Here is a 20070-nt window from a genome sequence, read left to right as displayed (position 1 = left end):
TTTTTTTAACGTTTATTTATTTTTGAGACAGAGAGAGACAGAGCATGAACGGGGGAGGGTCAGAGAGAGAGGGAGACACAGAATCTGAAACAGGCTCCAGGCTCTGAGCAGTCAGCACAGAGCCCGACACGGGGCTCGAACTCACACACCGTGAGATCGTGACCTGAGCCGAAGTCGGACGCCTAACCGACTGAGCCATCCAGGCGCCCCTCTAGGACATAAAACTTTTAATGGGAAATAAGATTACAGATGAACAGTAAGAATGGTTTTTCAAGACCTTTCTAAAATCTGCCAAAACTTGGAAGTATCAGAAGTTGGTTTTGATTCCAAGCAGTGGGTAGAAGGATGACCTGTTGGATGTGCAAGGCAGAGAATTTGTTTGCTGGCAGTTTGGAAAATGACTTTGTACTGTCCTGTGGCATTTCTTATTTTATACAGTTAATAACGTGTTATAAACTATAGTGGTTATTTCACTTGATGTTGAAAGAAGGATCCATGTAAACTTTCATCTTGGAAGTTGATTCATTCAAAATAGATTTTGCAGAATTTAGGTGGAAGAGAAAATGTTTAGGACTCTACATCTAGAAATCCTGAAAGTTCAAATATTTAGCAGGTAAAATATTATAGGAAAAAATTTGATAAATTTCTACAAGTGTTTATTATATTATTAGCTGACCTTGAGGGCACGGGGGAGTCACAGGATCATTATGTCCACTGCTTGCAGGTGGGCTGTTCTGTTCCTCTTATCCACACTTGAGGCCCAGACTTGGTAGAGTTCCTGCCTAATATGGAGATCACCCACCACTGTGTTGGTGGTGGTTAGGAGGCGTCTCTCACTTCTGACCTCAGCTTCACACTCTGTTTTCTTTGTCAACCTAGTCAATCTCTGATCATATTTGAGACTTTAAACTTTACAGGGTCTCCAACCATCTGAGGGTTCTTAACTCAGAATTTTTTAAAAGAAGTCAGCAAGGCAGAGGAAAAAGGAAATCACTTACTCTTAGCTTCTGCTTCTCTCCTTCCCTGTTATAAGTTGTAACTAACCAAGAAGAAAGGGACATGGCTGAAGCAGTTGGCTTGGCACTCCACCAGGGTATTTTAGGTCCTCCAGCTAAGAACCTTAGAGCAGCAGGTGGAACAAAACTAAAATCCCAGCAGCCGCTCCAGGAGCTGGAGCTGATAGGGTTAGTTGTACAAACTCATCACAGTTCAATCTGAGGGAACTGTATGGAACCTGTACATTGCTGACCTGAGCTCAGCTCTCACTTTGCAGAGGTCCTTTTAGGCCCAGAAAAGCTTAGTCACTCCACATGACATATACTAGGATCTATTGGTGATAGTCCTATTTGGCTTTTCCCACAGAAAGGGATAACAAGTGTCTAAGGTCTAACAGATGATCAGTGCTTCTGTTCTTGGAGCATCCAGTCCTGATGGGACGTCTTGCTAGGTGTTACATGGCTACCATTTATTCTTAAAGCCACCTTAGCTTGTACTTTAGTATTATATAGCTAGTCTGTAGGAGTCCTGAAGTTGGAACAGAGCCTTGTCTGATTCCTCATCCCGTAATATTTTATTCCAGCACTCTGTCTTTTCCATAAGGTATTAGCCTGAAAAAATATTCTAAATACATCTAATGTCACACCAAAACATTCAGCCTGAGAACTGGAAGAGCCAGGAGAAGTGTCATTTTGGAAAAAGGATCAAATGTAACTACAAATAAAGATATTTCCTTAACCTCTTATTGTGAAATAATTTGAGACTTACAGAAAAGTTGCAGATAATACACAGAATTCCCATATACCCTTCATGCAGATTCCTCACATGTTAACATTTTACCACATTTGCTTTTTTTATTCTGAGTAATTTGATAGCATAGTTGCAGATATGATGCCTAAATACTTCAGTGTGTATTTCCTTAGCAAACAAAGACATTCTGTTATGTGACCACAGTATGGTGATCAAAATCAAGCAGTTAACACTGATCCAAGTACTTTTATTTAATCTACAAACCATATTCAGATTTGACCAATTGTTGCACTGATATAGCAAAAGAAAAGAAAATGGTTTTTTTGGTCTAGGAAAAATCCTTAGAACTTGTTGCATTCAATTGGCATGTCTCAAATCTCCTATAATATGTAACAGTTTTTCAACCTAACCTTGACACTTTTGAAGAGTACGGGCCATTTATTTTGTAGAGTTTCTCTTAATTTAGGCTTGTGTGGTGTTTCCTCATGATTAGATTCTGATTTTGCATTTTGGCAGCAGGATTCCCACAGAAGTGATGCTGGTTCTTGGTATATCCTCTCAGGAGGCACATGGCTTTGGGGTGCTTCATTCCTGGGGAGATGAAGTCCATCACTTTGTTCAAGTGGGGTCTGCCAGGTTTCTCCACTGTGAATTTACTATTTTCCCCAATGGAATTATTAAGTATCTTGTGGAGAGATATTTTGAAACTATGTAAATATTTGTTTCTCATTCAAACTTTTAACCACTAGTTTTAACAGCCATTGATGATTCTTGGTTGAGGTAATTATTACTATGATGGTCGCTCAGTGGTGATTTTCTAATTCCATCATTCCTTCTGTGGTAAGTAATTGCTTTCCGTTCTCTTTTACAAATAAGTTGGGTCTGACATCATGCTAGCACTCATACTTCTTTGTCAAACATGGTAGTGTTACCATAAGTTATCTGGGAGATACTTGTTTTTAAGTTCATGCTTTGCAAAAGTATTCCACACTAAGGAAATGAAAGAATAGTCCAGCTTCACATATAATAGTCTATGCTCTCAGTTGCAATGATAATGTTTTATTTCTTCCTGTATCTACCTGTGCTTACCATTGCTTTTATCTTTCCTCTCAGTTCTGGGTTCTGTTTCCACCACAGAACTTTGCTCAGGCTCCAAATGGCTTTTGCTTGCTTTGGGTTGGTTTGAAGTGCTGTAAAAATGATGAGAAGTAGTAATAATACCAGTGTCTATAGATTTAGATACATAGCATGTCAGTATCTTGTACTTACCAATTAAATCAGCGTGAAAAAAATGTAATCTTAAGGCAGGGGAAAAGAGGTGACTCAGGAGAGCTTCGTGTAACAGCCATCTTAAGTCTGTCAGTGTCTCCTAGCTGGTCAACCCTTACCTCATAGGCCTTGAGGCCATTTGCTGTTGCAACCTGCACTTTCTGCCACTACCCCCTCCCGTTTTCCTGAATTCCTTCTGTAGGAGAAAACTGGTTATCAGTGATGGTGTCCTCTTTTGGATGTTCTCCCTTAAATGAAGGGGGATGAAAAGAAAAAATAGCCCTTTTAAGAAGTTTGGAAAGAAAATGAGTACATGATCTTTAGAATGGTTAAGGACTGACATACATCCAATTTGTTGCTATTTTCCTTTCAGATGAAATTAAAATTATGTTGCAGCAATTTGTTTCTTGATTCAGAAGGTATTAATGGGGTTTTGTTTGGACCTGCAGGTCAACATATTAATAAGCCTCTATTATTGTCCAGAACTTAGAAAACTTGGTGTTTCGAGCTCAAATTCTAGAGAAGTGGAAGGTTTCTGTTGTTGTTGTTGTTGTTGTTGATGATGATTTATTTATTTATTTATTTTTTATTTTTTATTTTTTATTTTAGAGTGTGAATGGGGGAGAGGGGCAGATGGGGAGCAAGCTCCACACTCAGAGTGGAGCCCGATGAAGGGTTCAATCTCACCATGGTGAGATCATGACCTGAGCCATAATCAAGAGTCAGACGCTTAACTGAACCTCGCAGGTGTTCCCAAAAGTGGAAGTTTTTATTGATTTTATTTCTTTAAATTTGAGGTTTCTTTTAGCTGCCAATCTTTGTGACTGCTAGCGGATTTCCAGGAATCATAAAGAAATTTCTCAGATGGTAATTTGCATTCATGAGTTCAGGCATCTCTGAATCCTCCCTGACCACTGGATTTTCTTCCTGCAGGAAGACCTCCTGATGCAGTCAAGCAAAGAACATTTATGCACAGGGCTCCCTGAAGACTGTTTGAGGAACAAAGGTATTTATCTCTCTCCACTCTTTTCTTTTTTCCACTTATTACACACACTGTTTTAGTTCACATTTTCTGTTGTGCATTGGGAATGCAAGTCCCTGGCTTGCAAGATGGACTTAACTGTAGAAATTCTTGATATTACCCATGGACATACTTGAAGACACCTAGCAATGTCTTAGGTTTTGGGGGGTTTGTTTGTTTTTAATGTTTGTTTATTTTGAGAGAATCCCAAGCAGGTTTGGTGAAGCGGGGCTCGATCCCACAAACCATGAGATCATGACTTGATCCGAAATCAAGAGTTGGACGCTTAACCAGCTGAGCCACCCAGGTGCCCCTGTTTGTTTGTTTAAGTAAACTCTGCCCCCAGCGTGGGACTTGCAGCAGAGACAGAGTCACATGCTCTACTGTATAAGCCAGCCAGCCACCCAAAGCAGTGCCTTCGTTTTGACAGCAGTTTGCCTCGCACTTTTTTTTATGAGTCCTTATTGATGGGGGGTTGAACCTTAATTGCTGATGTGAAATCTTTTATTTGATTTTATAAAACTGAACTGCCTCCTCGGAAGGGTTAACATGGATGGGGAGGAATTGACCCTGCCCAGTTCAGTGCTGTGGAGTGCATTCTGTTCTTCCCCTAGGCAGGGATGGGAGAAAGGGTTCACTCCAGGCCACCTTGAGAATTGTCAAAGCAACTATATTTCCAATATTGTTTTGCTCCTCAAAACAATGAATAGATATAGGCATCTGAGATACCACTTTTAGTTTGATAGATTGATTAGATTAGATTGATTGATTAGATTGATTAGATTGACTAATTGAGGAGGAAGCCGAGACACAGAGTACTGAGCCAAAATTCTTCTCCCCAGTCCCCAGCTTAAAGTAATCTTGGGTAACTTTAGAGAGGACTATGTGTATATATTATGCAATTAAGGTTAAAAATGTAATCAAAACCACCAAAAAAAGAGAAAATACAATAAGTATGTTTGATTATACGAACATGTTGTTACTGTGATAAAACATCAGATTTGACTACTCTGCTTCTTGGCAGCCCAGACAGAAAAGGAAGCACAAATCGTCCTTATGAGAAAGGGCACTTGTCCCAGTTTATTACCCTGCTTCCTGCTGCTGGAGATTTCCTTTGTGGCTTAAAGGCTTGGCTGTCCAATATAGGTTAAAATTCTGAAGATCAGAAATGTTCTTTTTACATGTCTCCCCCAGTTCCTAGGGCTTTATTTGGGACCGTTTTTAGCACTACGACCCCCAAATATCTTTTCAATGGGGCTTCAGTATTGCTATATTGAGTCTTCGGTATATTGGTATATTTTCACCCACATCTTAGCACAAAATTTAGTGTCTGTTGAACTACACTTTCATTTAACACTGAACTGGCCTTTAAACAGGAGAATCAGGGGGCACCTGGCTGGCTCAGTTGGTAGAGCACGCAACTCTTGATCTCAGGGTTGTGAGTTCAAGTCCCATGTTGGGCACATAGATTACTTAATTAAAAAAAAAAAAAAAACTGGAGTGCCTGGGTGGCTCAGTCGGTTAAGTGTCTGACTTTGGCTCAGGTCATTACCTCATAGTTTGTGGGTTTGGGCCCCATGTTGGGCTCTGTGCTGACAGCTCGGAGCCTAGAGCCTGCAGCCTGCTTTGGATTCTGGGTTCTCCCTCTCTCTCTGCATTTCCCTCACGTACACTTTGTCTCTTTTTCCCTCAAAAATGAATAAATGCTTAAAAAAAGGTGGAGAGGAGACAGAAGAATCAGTTATTTTCTGAGGAATACTTTTCTGAGGAAATCTGCCTTCCCAGACTTAACCTGGTTTCTGTCCACCTAAAAGTCTGGTCCACAATGGACGTGGGTAAGATGAGCCCATCTGAAAAGTATCCTCAGATAAACTACTTTGGGGCACTTTTCTTCCTGTCCTGATAACTATTCTTCTTTAATGACTTAAATTGGGAAAATGAATTGTTTTTCCCCCCAAAGTCATGTGCAGTATTCTCAGTTTGATATGGAGGAACTTGAAAACAGCACCTCTACTAGAGTTTTCAGCAGCAGTGACCCAGTGCCTGACTATGATATATTCTTCCATTCAATCCCCAAAGAGCCTTCCAAGGTGTGCCTTTGTTACACATGAGGAAACAAGGTCTGCTGTGCAGAGACCTAGCCAGTCATAGCAAGGCAGAAAGGAAGGTTCTATGAAGGTAGGCTTCTGAAACAATTGAACACACAGGCTGCCACTGTGGATTTCAGTCAAACAGACGCACGTACTTTGCTGTAGTGTGGCCAGCATCTCAGCTCACTTTGCCAGGGTTAAGGTCAAGCATCTGTCAACCTGTCATTGACTACAGACTTGAGAAATAAATGATGTTTCTTGGAAGCTTGGTTGTACATTCCCTCTGGGGACCCCAGCTGCCAGAATTTTCACTTTGCCCACACATATCCTGGTCCTGCACATATTAGATATAAGTTTTCCTGATGAAAACTGGTATATCCTTGATACCTTTGTTTTAAGTGTCTGCTCTGTGGTACACTGTAAATTGTTTACGTAGTTTTATTTATATTTGGTTTTGCTTCCTCTGAGTGGGGGGGCACCTCAAAGGTCAGCACTATGCAGTAATTTATAAATTTGCTGAGGTATGAATTTGGGTCCCCTGCACTGAGGTGTTCAGCAGGTGAACCTAAGGCTACCACATTCTCCCTATGCTGTGTTGTTTTTTCTTCTCAAAATAAATGTCCCATTCACGATACTTCCAAGTTAGCATGGTATTCAGAATTTTGAGGTTCTTTACAGTCATGTCTGCTGTGGCTCAATTAGGTGAAATTAGAACAAATTTAACCCTTTAAAAGAACATTTGTGTTAACCAAAAGTCATCTTTAATTGGTAGGGTTCTATTTCACAGATTGTTCCTCCTTTCTTCCTTCCATCGTTCCTTCCTTTCTTTTTTTTTAAGTTTTACTTATTTAATTAGGTAATCTCTATACCCAGCATGGGGCTTGAACTCACAGCCCTGAGATCTAGAGTCTCGTGCTCTTCTGATGGAGCCAGCCGGGCACCCCAATTGTTCCTTATTTTTTGATTGCTGTAGGGAAGACTTGTGAGAAGAGGGCATGGGGGAGCAGTGATGGGTGTTGGTAGTTGAGGGGCCATTTCACAAAGGGAGAGTGTCCTTCTGTCAGATACTGACTGGTGCCTCTCCTTTCCACTGTTCCGGGTTTTATTATGACTGTTTCCTCGTAATTCTGTGTAATATTTTATAGAACTGACATTATCAGGGGTTTATTGTTGTGTTTTCTTTCTAAGAGTTCCTTGGAAGTGGGTTGATATGGCACTTACTTCCCACAGTAGCAATCTCTGTGAAAGCTTATTTGGAAATTCTTTGAAATCAGGAGGGTCACAAGAAATTGGAAGAGCATTTGAGGGAATAGATACATTTTTTAATGTTTTTCTTTATTTTGAGAGAGAGAGAGGGAGAGCAAGCAGGGGATGGGCAGAGAGAAAGGGAGAGAGAGAATCCCAAGATTCAGTGCAGGGGACCCAAATTCATTCCCAAGAGAATTCTCTCTCTCCCTCTCTCTCTGCCCCTCCCCTGCTGGAGTGCACACTCGCTTCTCTCTCTCTCTCCCCCTTTTCTCTCTCAAAGTAAATAAATAAAGTTTAAAAGGAAAAAAAGAGGGGTGCCTGGGTGGCTCCGTTGGTTAAGTGTCCAACTTCAGCTCAGGTCATGATCTCACTGCTTGTGAGTTCGAGCCCTGCATCAGGCTCTGTGCTGACAGCTCAGAGTCTGGAGTCTGCTTCAGATTCTATCTCCATATCTCTGCCCCTCCCCTGCTTGTGCTCGCTCTCCCTCTCTCTCTCAAATATAAAATAAAACATTAAAAAAAATTTTTTTAAGAAAAAAGAAACTACCAGTCTGTTTTCCAGAGTGGTTATACCATTTGGGATTCCTACCAGCAATATATGAGTTCCAGATAAGCAGTTGGATCCTTTTTCAACTCCTTTATTAATTCATTTGTAATTTAGAAAATCACATGTTCAGTGGTCAGAAGAAGCTAAGGAAGTGACAAAAGTTTGTAGGGTTGTCTGCCACTGTCCTCCTACCTACCACTGTGAGCCTCCCCACAGGAGAGCTTCATTTTATAAGACATGACAATATTGCTAACCTTGGCACATTTTTCTGAGGACAAGATGTAGGATATGCCAAAATGAATGTCATATTTAGTGCCCCAGTCTCACCACTTGATTTTTTGATCCAGGAAAAAAGGCTTTGACAGAAATACTGTTAAATCCTTGTCAACCTCCAGCATGTCTGTCCCTAATTATGGTTATATGGAGATAACACCAAAAAAAGTCTAAGTTTTTTTATGTTACTTGTATTACGATCAGGGAGTAAGTGCTCTTTTAAAAACAGTTGTATTGAGGTATAATTTTTACATACTATAAAGTTCATTTGTTTGAAATAGACAATTCAGTGGTTTTCTTAAATATAGAGCACAGCCATCACCACAGTTCTTCATCATTCCCTAAAGAAACATGTTTGTACCCCTTAACATTCATTCTTTGTTCCCCATTCTTCCTTACCCCCAATCTCTTCCAGCTACTAATTTGCTCTTGTCTCTATAGATTTGCCTGTTCTGGATATTTTATATAAATGAGACCTTACAATGTGCAGTCTTTTGTGACTGCTTTCACTTGGCATAAAGATTTTTTTTTTTTTAATTTTTTTTTAACATTTATTTATTTTTGAGAGGCAGAGACAGAGCACAAGCAGGGGAGGGGCAGAGAGAAAGGGATGCAGAATCAGAAGCAGTCTCCGGGCTCTGAGCTGTAGCACAGACCCTGACGCGAGGCTCAAACCCATGAACCCAGATTACGACCTGAGCCAAAGTCAGATGCTCAACCAACCAAGCCATCCAGCCACCCCTTGGCATAAAGATTTTTAAGGTTCATCCATGATCTAGCATTTTAAAGTACTTCATTAATTTTTATGGCTGAATAATATTTAATCATATCCATTTATCTGATGGATATTTGGGTTGTTTTCACTCTTTGGCTATTACGAATAATGCTGTTGTCAGCATTTATGTACAGGTTTTGTGTGAATATAAGGTTTCAGTTCTCTTGAGTAGATACCTAGGAGTAGAATTGGTGGGTTATTGGAAACTCTGTTCAGCATTTTGAAGAATTGCCAAACTATTTTCCAAAATGGTTGCACTGTTTTCCAATCCCACCAGCAACACATGAAGGTTCTAGTTTTTCTGCATCCTGTCCAACACTTGTTATTTTCTGATTTGTTTTAAATTATATCCATTTCAATGCATGTGGAGTGGTATTGTGGTTTTGATTTTCTTTTCTCTGATGACTAATGATATTGAGCATTTTTCGATGTGCTCATTGACCATTTGTATATTTTTGGGAAAATGTCTGAAGCCTTTGCTTTTTTTTTAACTTTTCAAAAATTAATAATTTATTTTTGGAGGAATTTTGGATTTACAGAGAATCTGAGCAGATAATACAGAGTTTCCATTAACCACACCCCCACCCCCAATATGCACAATTTCCTCTATTGTTAATGTATTAGTAAATACATTTGTTATTGTACAATGTTGATACATTATTATTAACTGAAGTTTAATCAAGTGTCCTTAGTTTTTACCTAATATCCTTTTCCTGTTCTAGAATCCCATCCAGGGTACCATATTGCATTCAGTCCTCAGGTCTCCTTTGGCTCTTCTTGACTGTGACAGTTTCTCACACTTTCCTTGTTTTGGGAAGACCTTAAGAGTTTTGAAGGTTACTGGTCAGGTATATTGTAGAATGGCTCACCATTGGGATTATCTTATGTTTTTATCATAAGAGTGGAGTTACAGGTTTGGGGGAGGAAAATTACACAGGTAAAGTGCCATTTTCATCACATCATATCAAGGGCACATACTATAAACATGAAGTAGTGTTTGTGAGTGTTCTCCACTGTCAGGTTACTTCCCTCACCCCATTTCCATACTGTTCTGTTTGTAAGGAAGTCACTATGCCTGTACCTAAGGAATGGGGAGTTACACTCCCTCTGCCCATTTTTATTATTGAGTTATGAGAATTCTTTATATATTCTAAATATAGATCCTTTATCAGATAGATGATTTACAGATATTTTCCCCCACCAGTGGGTTGCCTGCCTTTTCACTTCTTGGTTTTCCTTTGAAGCACAAAAGATTTTAGTTTTGATGAAGTTCAATTTATCAGTCTTCTTTTTATCACTTGTGTTTCAGCATCTTAGCTAAGAACTCTTTACCAATATCATTAAGAAATACTCTTGTGTTTACTTCTAAGAGTTTTATAGTTTCAGCTCTTACATTTACGTCTCTGATCTACATTGAGTTAATTTTTGTGTATAAGACAGGATCCAAATTTATTCATTTGCATGTGGGTATCCAGTTACCCCAGCACCATTCACCATTTGTTGAAAAGCTGCTTTGTCAAAATCTGTTGACTAACTATATGTGTTAGAGTTTATTTCTGGGCATTCAGTTCTAATTCTCTTGCTCTTTATGTCTGTCCTGTGCCAGGGCTGGACTGTTTCCATTACTGCAACTTTGTTTTTGAAATCAGGAAGCATGAGGGGCGCCTGGGTGGCTCAGTTGGTTAAGCGACCAACTGCAGCTCAGGTCATGATCTCGCAGTTTGTGAGTTCGAGTCCTGCTTTGGGCTCTGTGCTGACAGCTCAGAGCCTGGAGCCTGCTTCAGATTCTGTGTCTCCCTCTCTCCCTACCCCTCCCCTGCTCATGCTCTGTGTCTCTCCCTCTCTCAATAATAAATAAACGTTAAAAAAATTTAGAAAAAAAAAAAAAAAAAGGAAGCATGAGTCTCCCATCTTTGTTCTTTTTCAAGATCATTTTGGCTATTATGTGTCCCTTGGCATTTAAAAAAAAAAAAAATTTAATGTTTATTTTTGAGAGAGACAGAGAGACAGAGTGAGAGCAGGGGAGGGGCAGAGAGAGAGAGGGAGACACAATCTGAAGCAGGCTCCAGGCTCCGAGCTGTCAGCACAGAGCCCGACATGGTGCTGGAACTCACAAACCGCAAGATAATGACTTGAGCCGAAGTCGGAGGCTTCACTGATTGAGCCATCCAAGTGCCCTTCCCTTGCATTTTTATTTGAGTTTCAGGATTAGTTTGTCAAATTCTGCAAACATAAACACTTTTTCAATGGTTATAAAACTACAAATCTAAGGACCTTCAGCTGAGGTAATGAAATGCCTGTGATTCTAAAATGGGCGCATACCTCACAGAATACATGTTTCACCCTCCAATATACATATGTACTTTTTTTTTTTTATGAGCCATATTTTCTTTATCCATTCATTCATCAGTGGATATTTAGGGTTGTTTCCATGTCTCACTCTGTAAATAATGCTGCAGTGAACATGGGGGTACACATATCTTTTTAGAATAGTGATTTCATTTCTTTTCAATATATACCCAGAAGTGAAGTTGCTGGATGGGAGTATACCTAATACTTTCAACAACTTTCCTAACTTCATTCAGACAACATCTATCATTGACCTGATATGTGCCTAGGTCAGTGTTGGGTATTAGGTCCTCAGTGATCATTAAACTCCTGCTTCTTTGGGAGCCTGGGTGGCTCAGTTAAGCATCTGACACTGGATTTTAGCTCAGGTCATGATCTCATGGTTGGTGAGATCAAGCCCCACGTCAGGCTCTGCACTGACAACGTGGAACCTGCTTGGGATTCTCTCTCCCTCTCTCTCTGCCCCTCTCCTGCATTCTCTCTCTCTGTGTCAATAAATAAACGTGTAAAATAAAATGAAATGAAATTCTTTGAGATTTCAAAGTCAATGTGGTTAATTAAAAAGTAAAAGAGGGTACCTGAGTGGCTCAGTCGGTTAAGTGTCCAACTTCAGCTCAGGTCATGATCGTGCAGTTATGAGTTCGAGACCTGCATCAGGTTCTGTGGTGACAGCACAGAGCCTGCTTGGGATTCTCTTTCTCCCTTATCTCTGTCCCTGTCCCACTGTCTGTCTGTCTGTCTGTCTGTCTCTCTCTCACCCTCTCACCCTCTCACCCTCTCTCCCTCTCTCCCTCTCTCAAAATAAATAAACTTTAAAAAAAAGTCTCTACATAAAAAAAAACAAAAAACCACAAGTAAAAGAGGGGTACATGGGTGGCTCGGTTGAGCATCCGACTTCAGCTCAGGTCATGATCTCACAGTTTGTGAGTTCAAGTCCCACATCCTCTACCTGGGACTGTCTACTCTCTCTGCCTGCTCCCCCAGTCAGTCAGTCAGTCAATCAGTCAAGTAAAGGAGTAAGCAGAGTATCATTTTGTTTTCAAGCAGTACACAACCCCTGTTCCCCAGCCAGCCTTCAGCATTATACCACCTGGGAAATGAGTGTTCCCCTACCTCCTCCCTAAGATTCTCAACTAAGTTGAGAACAGGTATTCTTCCAGCAGGTAAGGGCTCTGAGGGAGAATCTTGCCTTAAGGGCTTTGCACAGTGAACAGTTTGGAGAGGGAGGAGTTTTACAGCTTTCCTGAGAAGTTATAATGAAGGATTCAACTAAGATGGTGCTGGAACAGAGTAGAAAAGCCCAGAATTTACACAAATGGTTTAATGAATGCCATAGTGTCTGGAGAAGAGATACACTAAACCATTTGGGGTAAATTCAGTTAGGAATTTCTAAATAGGGTAGAATTGTCTGCTATGATGTAGAAAGTAGGCTGGTTTCAAAAAGACAAATACCATGTAGGGCATTAGGATTTTGAGACTACCTTATGTTTTTGGAATCTGTACAAACTTGTGGAATCCAATATGCATTTATCCATCAAGTATTTGCTGACTCCAAACATTTTTAAACATTGTGTCCTATCCTAGCATAGTCATTAAGTTTATCATTTTAACTATTCTCAGGTCCAGTAAGATAAGAAAGAAAGCAGAGCAAAGGAAAAGCAGTTTTTCTTTAAATGGCAGGCACTGTACCGGGTGGTGGTTTACATGTGTTATTTAATTTAATCCTCAAAGTAGCACTGAGGTAAGTGTACTTCTCCTCTTTTTCAAAGGAGGAAACAGACTCAGTGAGGTAAGTAAGATCACAGAACCCACCTGCCTTCAGAGTTGCTGTTCTTTCTCTCAGAATTGCTGCTGTCAGTATCAGTTGAGAAATGGATAAGGAAGTTCTAGGAAGACACTAGTGATAGCATTTGTTGGTTTGACCTAACTGTATTCATTTATTAATTCCACAGATTTATTGAGTGCTATTATATACCAGGTATTATGCTGGGCAATAAGGAAAGGGAGAGACCAAGATAAACATGACCCTTACGCTCATGGAGTTTATATTCTAGTGAGAATTAGTTCTTTAGGTTGAAGATTGATTTGCATTTAGCTTTATCTGTTTAGTGCAGGTATTTTGTTAACATATGTGTATGCATGCAAATATGTACATAATTTACATGTATATAACTTTGTGCTAGTTTTCTAAAAAGAGCAAGGAAGAAAATTTTTTTTGTAGTTTAACAAGTTCAGGGAACTTCATACTGCATCTTATACCTAGGATTTCAGAGAAATTCTGAACAATAAAACTTCTTTATGAATTGCATTTACATTCTTAGAAAGTTTTTTGTTTGTTTTTTAATGTTTCATAGTAGAAAGTTTTTAATTTATTGAGAAGTGGAGAGTATACTAAACCCACATGTATCTGTCACTCAGCTTCAATAATTACCAGCTCATGACCAGCCTTGTAGGGAAGCAGTTACTGTAAGTAATTTGGTTCAAAACTAATATTCAACTTATATGTTAATCTCTTTAACATAGGTTTTGTGTGTAACTGTTCTTTTTCAAAGAGGTAATTTATTTATGATTAATTTAGTATTATTCAGGTAATAAGATGGTCATTGAATAATATAAGCTATTATTGTGGGTCTTCTTTACTAATGTTTTAGAATGGAAGCTTCTTAAGACTCTGGATTACATATAAGTTTCCTTATTAATAGTTAATTATCTAGTATGTAAGTACGTTTAAATTACTAATACCAAGAGAAGGGTGTTAGTTCAAAATTATCTATTTTCTGCCAAGTACACTTGTGGCCCTCTGTCATATTTTGCATAAAAGAACAAAACCAATGGTACAGTGTACTAACTTTGTAATTTGCTTTTTGAGTTGGATCTTTTTTGTCACTGTTGGTTACATGATTAAATTCATGAAAGTATAGCACACGGTTTTGTTTTTTTTATGATTGCATACTTATTTGGATTTATTTCTCTTGGGCAGAAGGAAATGTACAAATTACAACTGGAACTCTGCTTATATCTACTGAAGAAGTACAAGGTATGAAGGTCAATGGGACTAAGACGGATTATAATGAAGGACACAAGAATGGCAATGTGAGTAAAGGTCTCTCAGCTGGGTGCAGCGAATACCCAGAAGTAGACAAAACCATGACCAGTGGTGAGGTTTCAGAAACCAGCACATTAGTTTCCCTAGAGCCTTTAATCTTTGTGGACCCTGGATTAACAGAAGCATCTTCTAAAGAAAAAGAATGTGAAGAATTAAAAACTTGTCCTTCTTGGTTGTCATTATTACCAGGGAACAGTGCCATTTCCAAAGTGGACAGTGAGAAGGAAGAGTTGTCTAAGTTAAACCTTGTCTGTGAAGCAGATGACAATCACCAACAGATTCTCGGCCACCATAATGAAAACCACAGTTTTGCCCATGGCAGTCCCAGGGCCACAAGAAATGTAGTTTGTGTAGAACCCTTAGAAGAAAATTCTGACATTTCATATTTCTCATCAAGTTTGTCTGGTCCAGAATCCAGAACAACATCCTTAGAAACATGTGGTTTTGATGGCTTGCTGAAGGGATCTGCTAAGAAGACAGACAATTCCTGTTTTGATGGGGGTGATCAAAGCAAGAACTTGGCTACTAGAAGAGAAAATGAACAGTTTTTGAACCTCAGGAGTGAAAGAGGGGAACTCTTTCTTGTTAATGCCAGGCAACCAGAAGAGGATGCTAATGGTCATTGTCCTGGTGAAAAAGAGACTGTTACCTCCCCAAAAGTGAATATTCATGGTAACTGTTGCATTCAAGACAGTATCCATACAGACAGCCCTGTTTCTTTAGTGCCCAATTCTTTCACTGAAGCCACGGAAGTAACGTTAAAAAAAAATGACTTAAAAATCACTTTAGACACTCAAGGTAGCTTGACAAACCATGAGGACCATAGAGGAACTTCTACAGATATGAGCCATCCAGGCAGACACTCTGAAGAGAACAGTTTTTCCTCCTTAATGCAGATTGAAGAGCCAGAACAGACAACCACTATAGAGCCCAATATGGTAACTGAAAAGATTTACAGTAAAGACTCTAACTCCTTAGTCTGCACCCAGAAAAATCTGGAAGGCAACACCCCGTTAAATGAAGCATCATGTAATGAATTTCTGAATGAAAGAAAATCCCTTGTGAGTTTAATGCCAGAGGACCAGATAAGTCCTATGAATGAGGTGTCAAAACCCAAGAAAGATACTGCTCAGTTACCACTATCCCTAGAACTTGATTACAGACCTGAGTCAGAACAAGCTGTACAGACCTCACTGGACGATAGTTCACATTTAGATGAGCAGAGCACTGCCTGTGAGATGAATGAACTTCCTCGTACCAATGAACTGGTTATAAACAAAATAGAAAGTGAATGTGCTTTAAATCAAGTGCTGCTTAATTCTCAAGACCATGCAAAGTTGTCAGCTAACAAAGAGATGCCTTTAGCAACAAGCAAGGATTCCCAACAGAGCCATCACCCTCCATTAGAGGATGGAGCAGATGTCACTGCTGATACCCAGACCATTCCCATCAAAACAAAAATGAAAGACATCTCTCCATCAGGTGACAAAACCTGTGGTGCCTCTTCAAACAATCCCACCTTAAACATCAAACCAGGAAGCCTAGAAAGAAAAGACAAGATGGCTGATTCAGGAATAGTACATCTACATTCCAGCCTTCTCTCAAGAAAGAAAGAATCAGCAGTCTTGCCTCAAGAGGTCTCTGCTATGGAATGTCAAAGTGTTCAATCTCAGGATCTCTCTAGCTGTCATTGTGTAAATAAAAATGCACGAGAAAAGAGCATGTGTTCTGTTTGTGCTGAGTTTGAGTCCAGCAGAATCATCCTAGAAGTTGAAAACTCTTTAATAACCAAGTGTGAAGATGCATTTCAGCACAGCAGTGACCACTCCCAAAGAAGAGAAGTCTGCACGGAAAGTAGCACCCATAAAGTGGGTTACACATCAGAAGAAAGTGAACTTGCTAGGGGAGAAACTAAAGGCAGCCTCCCAGGAAATCAGATCAGAAACGATACACCAGTAGGCATGTTAAGTAGTGAAGCTTCAGACAAAACCATTCCCACCACCAGTCACACCCAGCCCCGTGAGGAAAGTCTGAAAGCAAAGGAATGGGATGTACCTAAAGAGACTGTGTTTTGCGAGTATAACATCTCTGACTGTTCCACACCAGAACTAAATTTATCTGCAAACATTCCAAGCCCTGAAAAATTTTTGGACCAGTCTCCTACTATTATGTTCTCCAGTTTCAAAACCATGAGCCAAGCAGTTGAAACTCTTGATCAAAAAGGAGATAAAGTTCTTGACTGCCAGAGTAACCAAAACAGACCAGATGAATGCAGAAGTGAAGATAAACCAGCTAAGCAGACACTACATGGTGATGAGAGGGAGACTGTTACAGAACCTAACAGAGAGGTAAGCAACAATCAAAAGGATCTGTTAGTTGGTTCAGGCAGTAACAACCCTTTGTCTGGTGGTAGTTCAAAGAAAGGCAATTTGAAAGGAGACGATGGACATATTTCTGGTTGTGAGGAGTCCACAGATGGCATGGTAGACACTGTCTACACAGACTGTGGTAATAAGTCTACAGAAAGCATGTTGGACTTACAGACATCTAGTACCCTTGATGGTGGTGCAGGACAAGATGGACTGACGTTACAGGATACCTCAGTGAGTACTCTGCCTCAGAGAGGAGAACTGAATGCTGCATTTATCAGAATGATTGACCAGGACTCAGATTTTCCAGATGCTACTTCCTCTAAAGTGGAGCCTCTGGAAATGAAAAAATCATGTGAAGAGAAAGTATGCAGATCATTAAAAGATTGTGAAGTGGAAGTGTGTCCAGACTCTTGTGCCAGTGAGATAGAGTCTGTTGCAGATCATGAATCAGATACAAAAATATTGGATGGTATAAATGTGTCCTTAGATAATACTTATCATGAAGAGCAAGTTAAAGAAGCATCCCTGAGAGAAACACAAGGAATGATTGAAGGATCAAGACTGGAAATAAATTCTGAGTTTGACAAGGAAAATACCTTTGGAATTTCCTCAGAAGAGTTACTGTCTTCTGGATGCCCGGATGAGAGCCCTGTTCCCATAGGGAGCCTGAAATCCATTGAGACAATGCCTTTGTATCTGTTTTCTCAAGAAAATTCAGAAAGTAATGTTAATAGTGGAGAAACTGAGCTGAAAAAACCTTTTAAACCAAAAGATGGTAAAATCCTTTGTGAAAACATAGAGCACCGCACAGTCCTGCTTGAGACAAAGGAAGGAGCGCCAGGGGATGGGAGTAATTCTAGTGAAGGACTCAGAATAGACAGCAGTATGCAAAATTTGCCTTTGACAATGGAAACAGAAACTAAGTTGAAAGGAGAAGAAACTGAAGCACATCAGAGGGTACCCCTGGGTTACTTAACTGTCAGTGAAGAGTCTGAGAAGATGATCACCAGAGAAGCTGGTAATAATAAAGGGAGAGAGATTTCTCAGACCCACTCTAAATCCCAGAGGATGCTTGGTGATCCTGGAGAGCTACAAAGCCAGAGGGCTTTGGACTACATGTTGCAGAATGAAGAGGAATATCTACATCAAAAGGACGCACACAGGATATTGGAACAATGTGCATCATCTAATGTGTTGTCAGATGAAGTGCAAGATAAGAACCAAACTAAGGATTGCAAAGGTGAGTCCACCATGATGAAGGAAATCACTCTAGCAAAGCTAGCCAAGGGCAGCACTGCTGCACAGTTTCAGAAGCTGGAAAATCCAAAGGAGGAAAGCTTGTGCCATCCATTAAAAACAGACATGGTGTCATACACAGATCCTTGCCTTCGTGGTGCCCCTCAGAAAGCACAAAACCCCAACTCTGCTGGATGTGATGAAATACACGGTGCCTTTGGGAACACTTCATATCAGAAAAGAGTGCTTCCCTTAAAGAAGCAGCCCCATCGAACATGTAAGAAAGTTTCCTATCAGGAGCAAGTCAACATTGGGAAAAAAATAAGTAAAATCAGAAGTTCTGCCTTTTTAAAGAGTTCCTCTGAAACCATTCCCACAAAAGCACACAGATTTCTCAGTTCATGTGCTATTTCTGCACCCGCACAATTGGAACCTGAAACAGTACCAACCAGGAGCTTAATGAGCCACATACCAAAGCAGAAGGTGACTCCGTGCCATTCCTTGAGGAGCCTGAATGTTAGGAAGCCTACCAAAGAATCAGCCTTACTAAACAAGCTGTCCATTCTTGCCTCCAGACTGGTCCCCGCCACAAAGACCCAGAAACTAAGATATCGGCGATGTTCCTCTGAACTTCTTCCAGTGGCTAAAAGCTACAAGCGGCTCAGATACAAAAGGTTTCTGGATGGATTTTCATACAATACAATGCAGCTGAATCCATATTTGGCATCTAGTGGATGGGATAAGAGACCTAACAGTAAGCCCTTGACACTTTATTCGCTCGAAGCCATCAAAATGAGCTTCATAGATTTGAGCAACAAGGTGCCATCACTGCTATTTGGTTCCGAAATTTTCCCGATGTCTTTTCACATGAAATCGGGCTCTGAGTGCATGACTGAGTCCCCAAGGACTTTTCCTGAGCACTGTGCTCCAGCCAGGCTCGCCTTAGGAGAGGCCCCTAGGTGCCTGTCTCAACCTCCCAAATGGACCTTTTCTTTCTTCTTATCCCACAGTTGCCCTGGGATGGCCACATTCAGGGAAGACACTGGCCCCCATGGTCAGGCATATGCCCAGGCTCCTTCACAGCCTCCAGGTCCTCTCCAAGACTATGGAGGCACCGCCATAGTCCAGACCAGAGCAGGCTGCTCTGTCCTTGGCCTTCACACACTTCTAGCACTTTGTTCTCCTGGATGTTACCGAATCTGGACAAAAAAACGGAGCTTCTCCAGTCACATGCCTACAATGCAGAGGCTCTTCATGACCCAGTTTACACAAGGCTTAAAGGGGTTAAGATCTCCAGCCTCCATAGCAGACAAGGTCTTCTGTTCTCTGCCCTACTCGGTGGGCCGAGTGCTATCCATTTGGAGCCAGCGTGGGCCTTCTACCTGCCCCTTTGAAATCTCTACTTTTCATTCCACTCACAGCAAGAGGCAGCCAACTCTGAGCACCACAAACAGGTAAAATCCATCTCCTGTTCTTTGCAAATGTCCCATGTTTGCTTTCCAACCTCTGAGGAAAGTTGAGGGCTGGAACTGCAAAGCTATTTAGAGTCTTCATGCCTATATTTTCTGTTTTCTGTGCCAAATCTATGCTGAGAAAATGTAGCCATAGTTCTTAAGCATAGACCCCTCTAGTTTTCCTGCAGGATCTACCCCTGTATTTTTACCATTCTTTGTTCTGTCCAATTCATTCTGCAAACTATCAAATCTTTTGACTCTCTGCTTTTCTATCCTTGCCCCCACCTTGCAAAAAACAAATACCATTACAAGTTAGAAGACTTGCAAGTAGTGACAAATAATGGCTTATGATACCTTGTTCATAAAATATACAGTCAGCACCTAATTGAGTATTTTGTGTATAACTAGGGCACAGAATAAGTACTTTTTAAGTAAATAAAGTAATTATGTAAGTATCACCAAATCTAGTTCCTGAACCTCTGGATTTCTCTTTAGAGCAGAAAGGCTTCAAAGATTGGCATTTTCATACTATAGTTGTACAATTTGTAGAATTTTAAGTGAACGGGAAAAGAGTGGTTTGACCCC

The 20070-nt window shown here is 40.3% G+C and overlaps 1 protein-coding gene across 6 annotated transcripts in view; it reads left to right on the top strand.

Annotated features, from left to right (window-relative positions):
- The window catches only part of PRR14L (proline rich 14 like), a 54755-nt gene that overhangs the window by 17017 nt on the left and 17668 nt on the right, over positions 1-20070 (top strand). For all 6 annotated transcript variants that reach the window (XR_007455174.1, XM_049619065.1, XM_049619063.1 and 3 more), the window contains 2 exons: positions 3949-4021; positions 14298-19485. Coding sequence is in view for 5 of the 6 variants with exons in the window: in XM_049619065.1 (XP_049475022.1) it covers positions 3949-4021; positions 14298-19485 (5261 nt within the window). In the remaining variant the exon portion in view is untranslated. The remainder of the gene's footprint in view (positions 1-3948; positions 4022-14297; positions 19486-20070) is intronic.

Source organism: Panthera uncia (assembly GCF_023721935.1).
Source record: "Panthera uncia isolate 11264 chromosome D3 unlocalized genomic scaffold, Puncia_PCG_1.0 HiC_scaffold_8, whole genome shotgun sequence".
Classification (NCBI taxonomy): Eukaryota; Metazoa; Chordata; class Mammalia; order Carnivora; family Felidae; genus Panthera; species Panthera uncia.
Note: the sequence above shows the minus strand (reverse complement) of the source record. Positions and strands in the feature narration are given on the sequence as shown.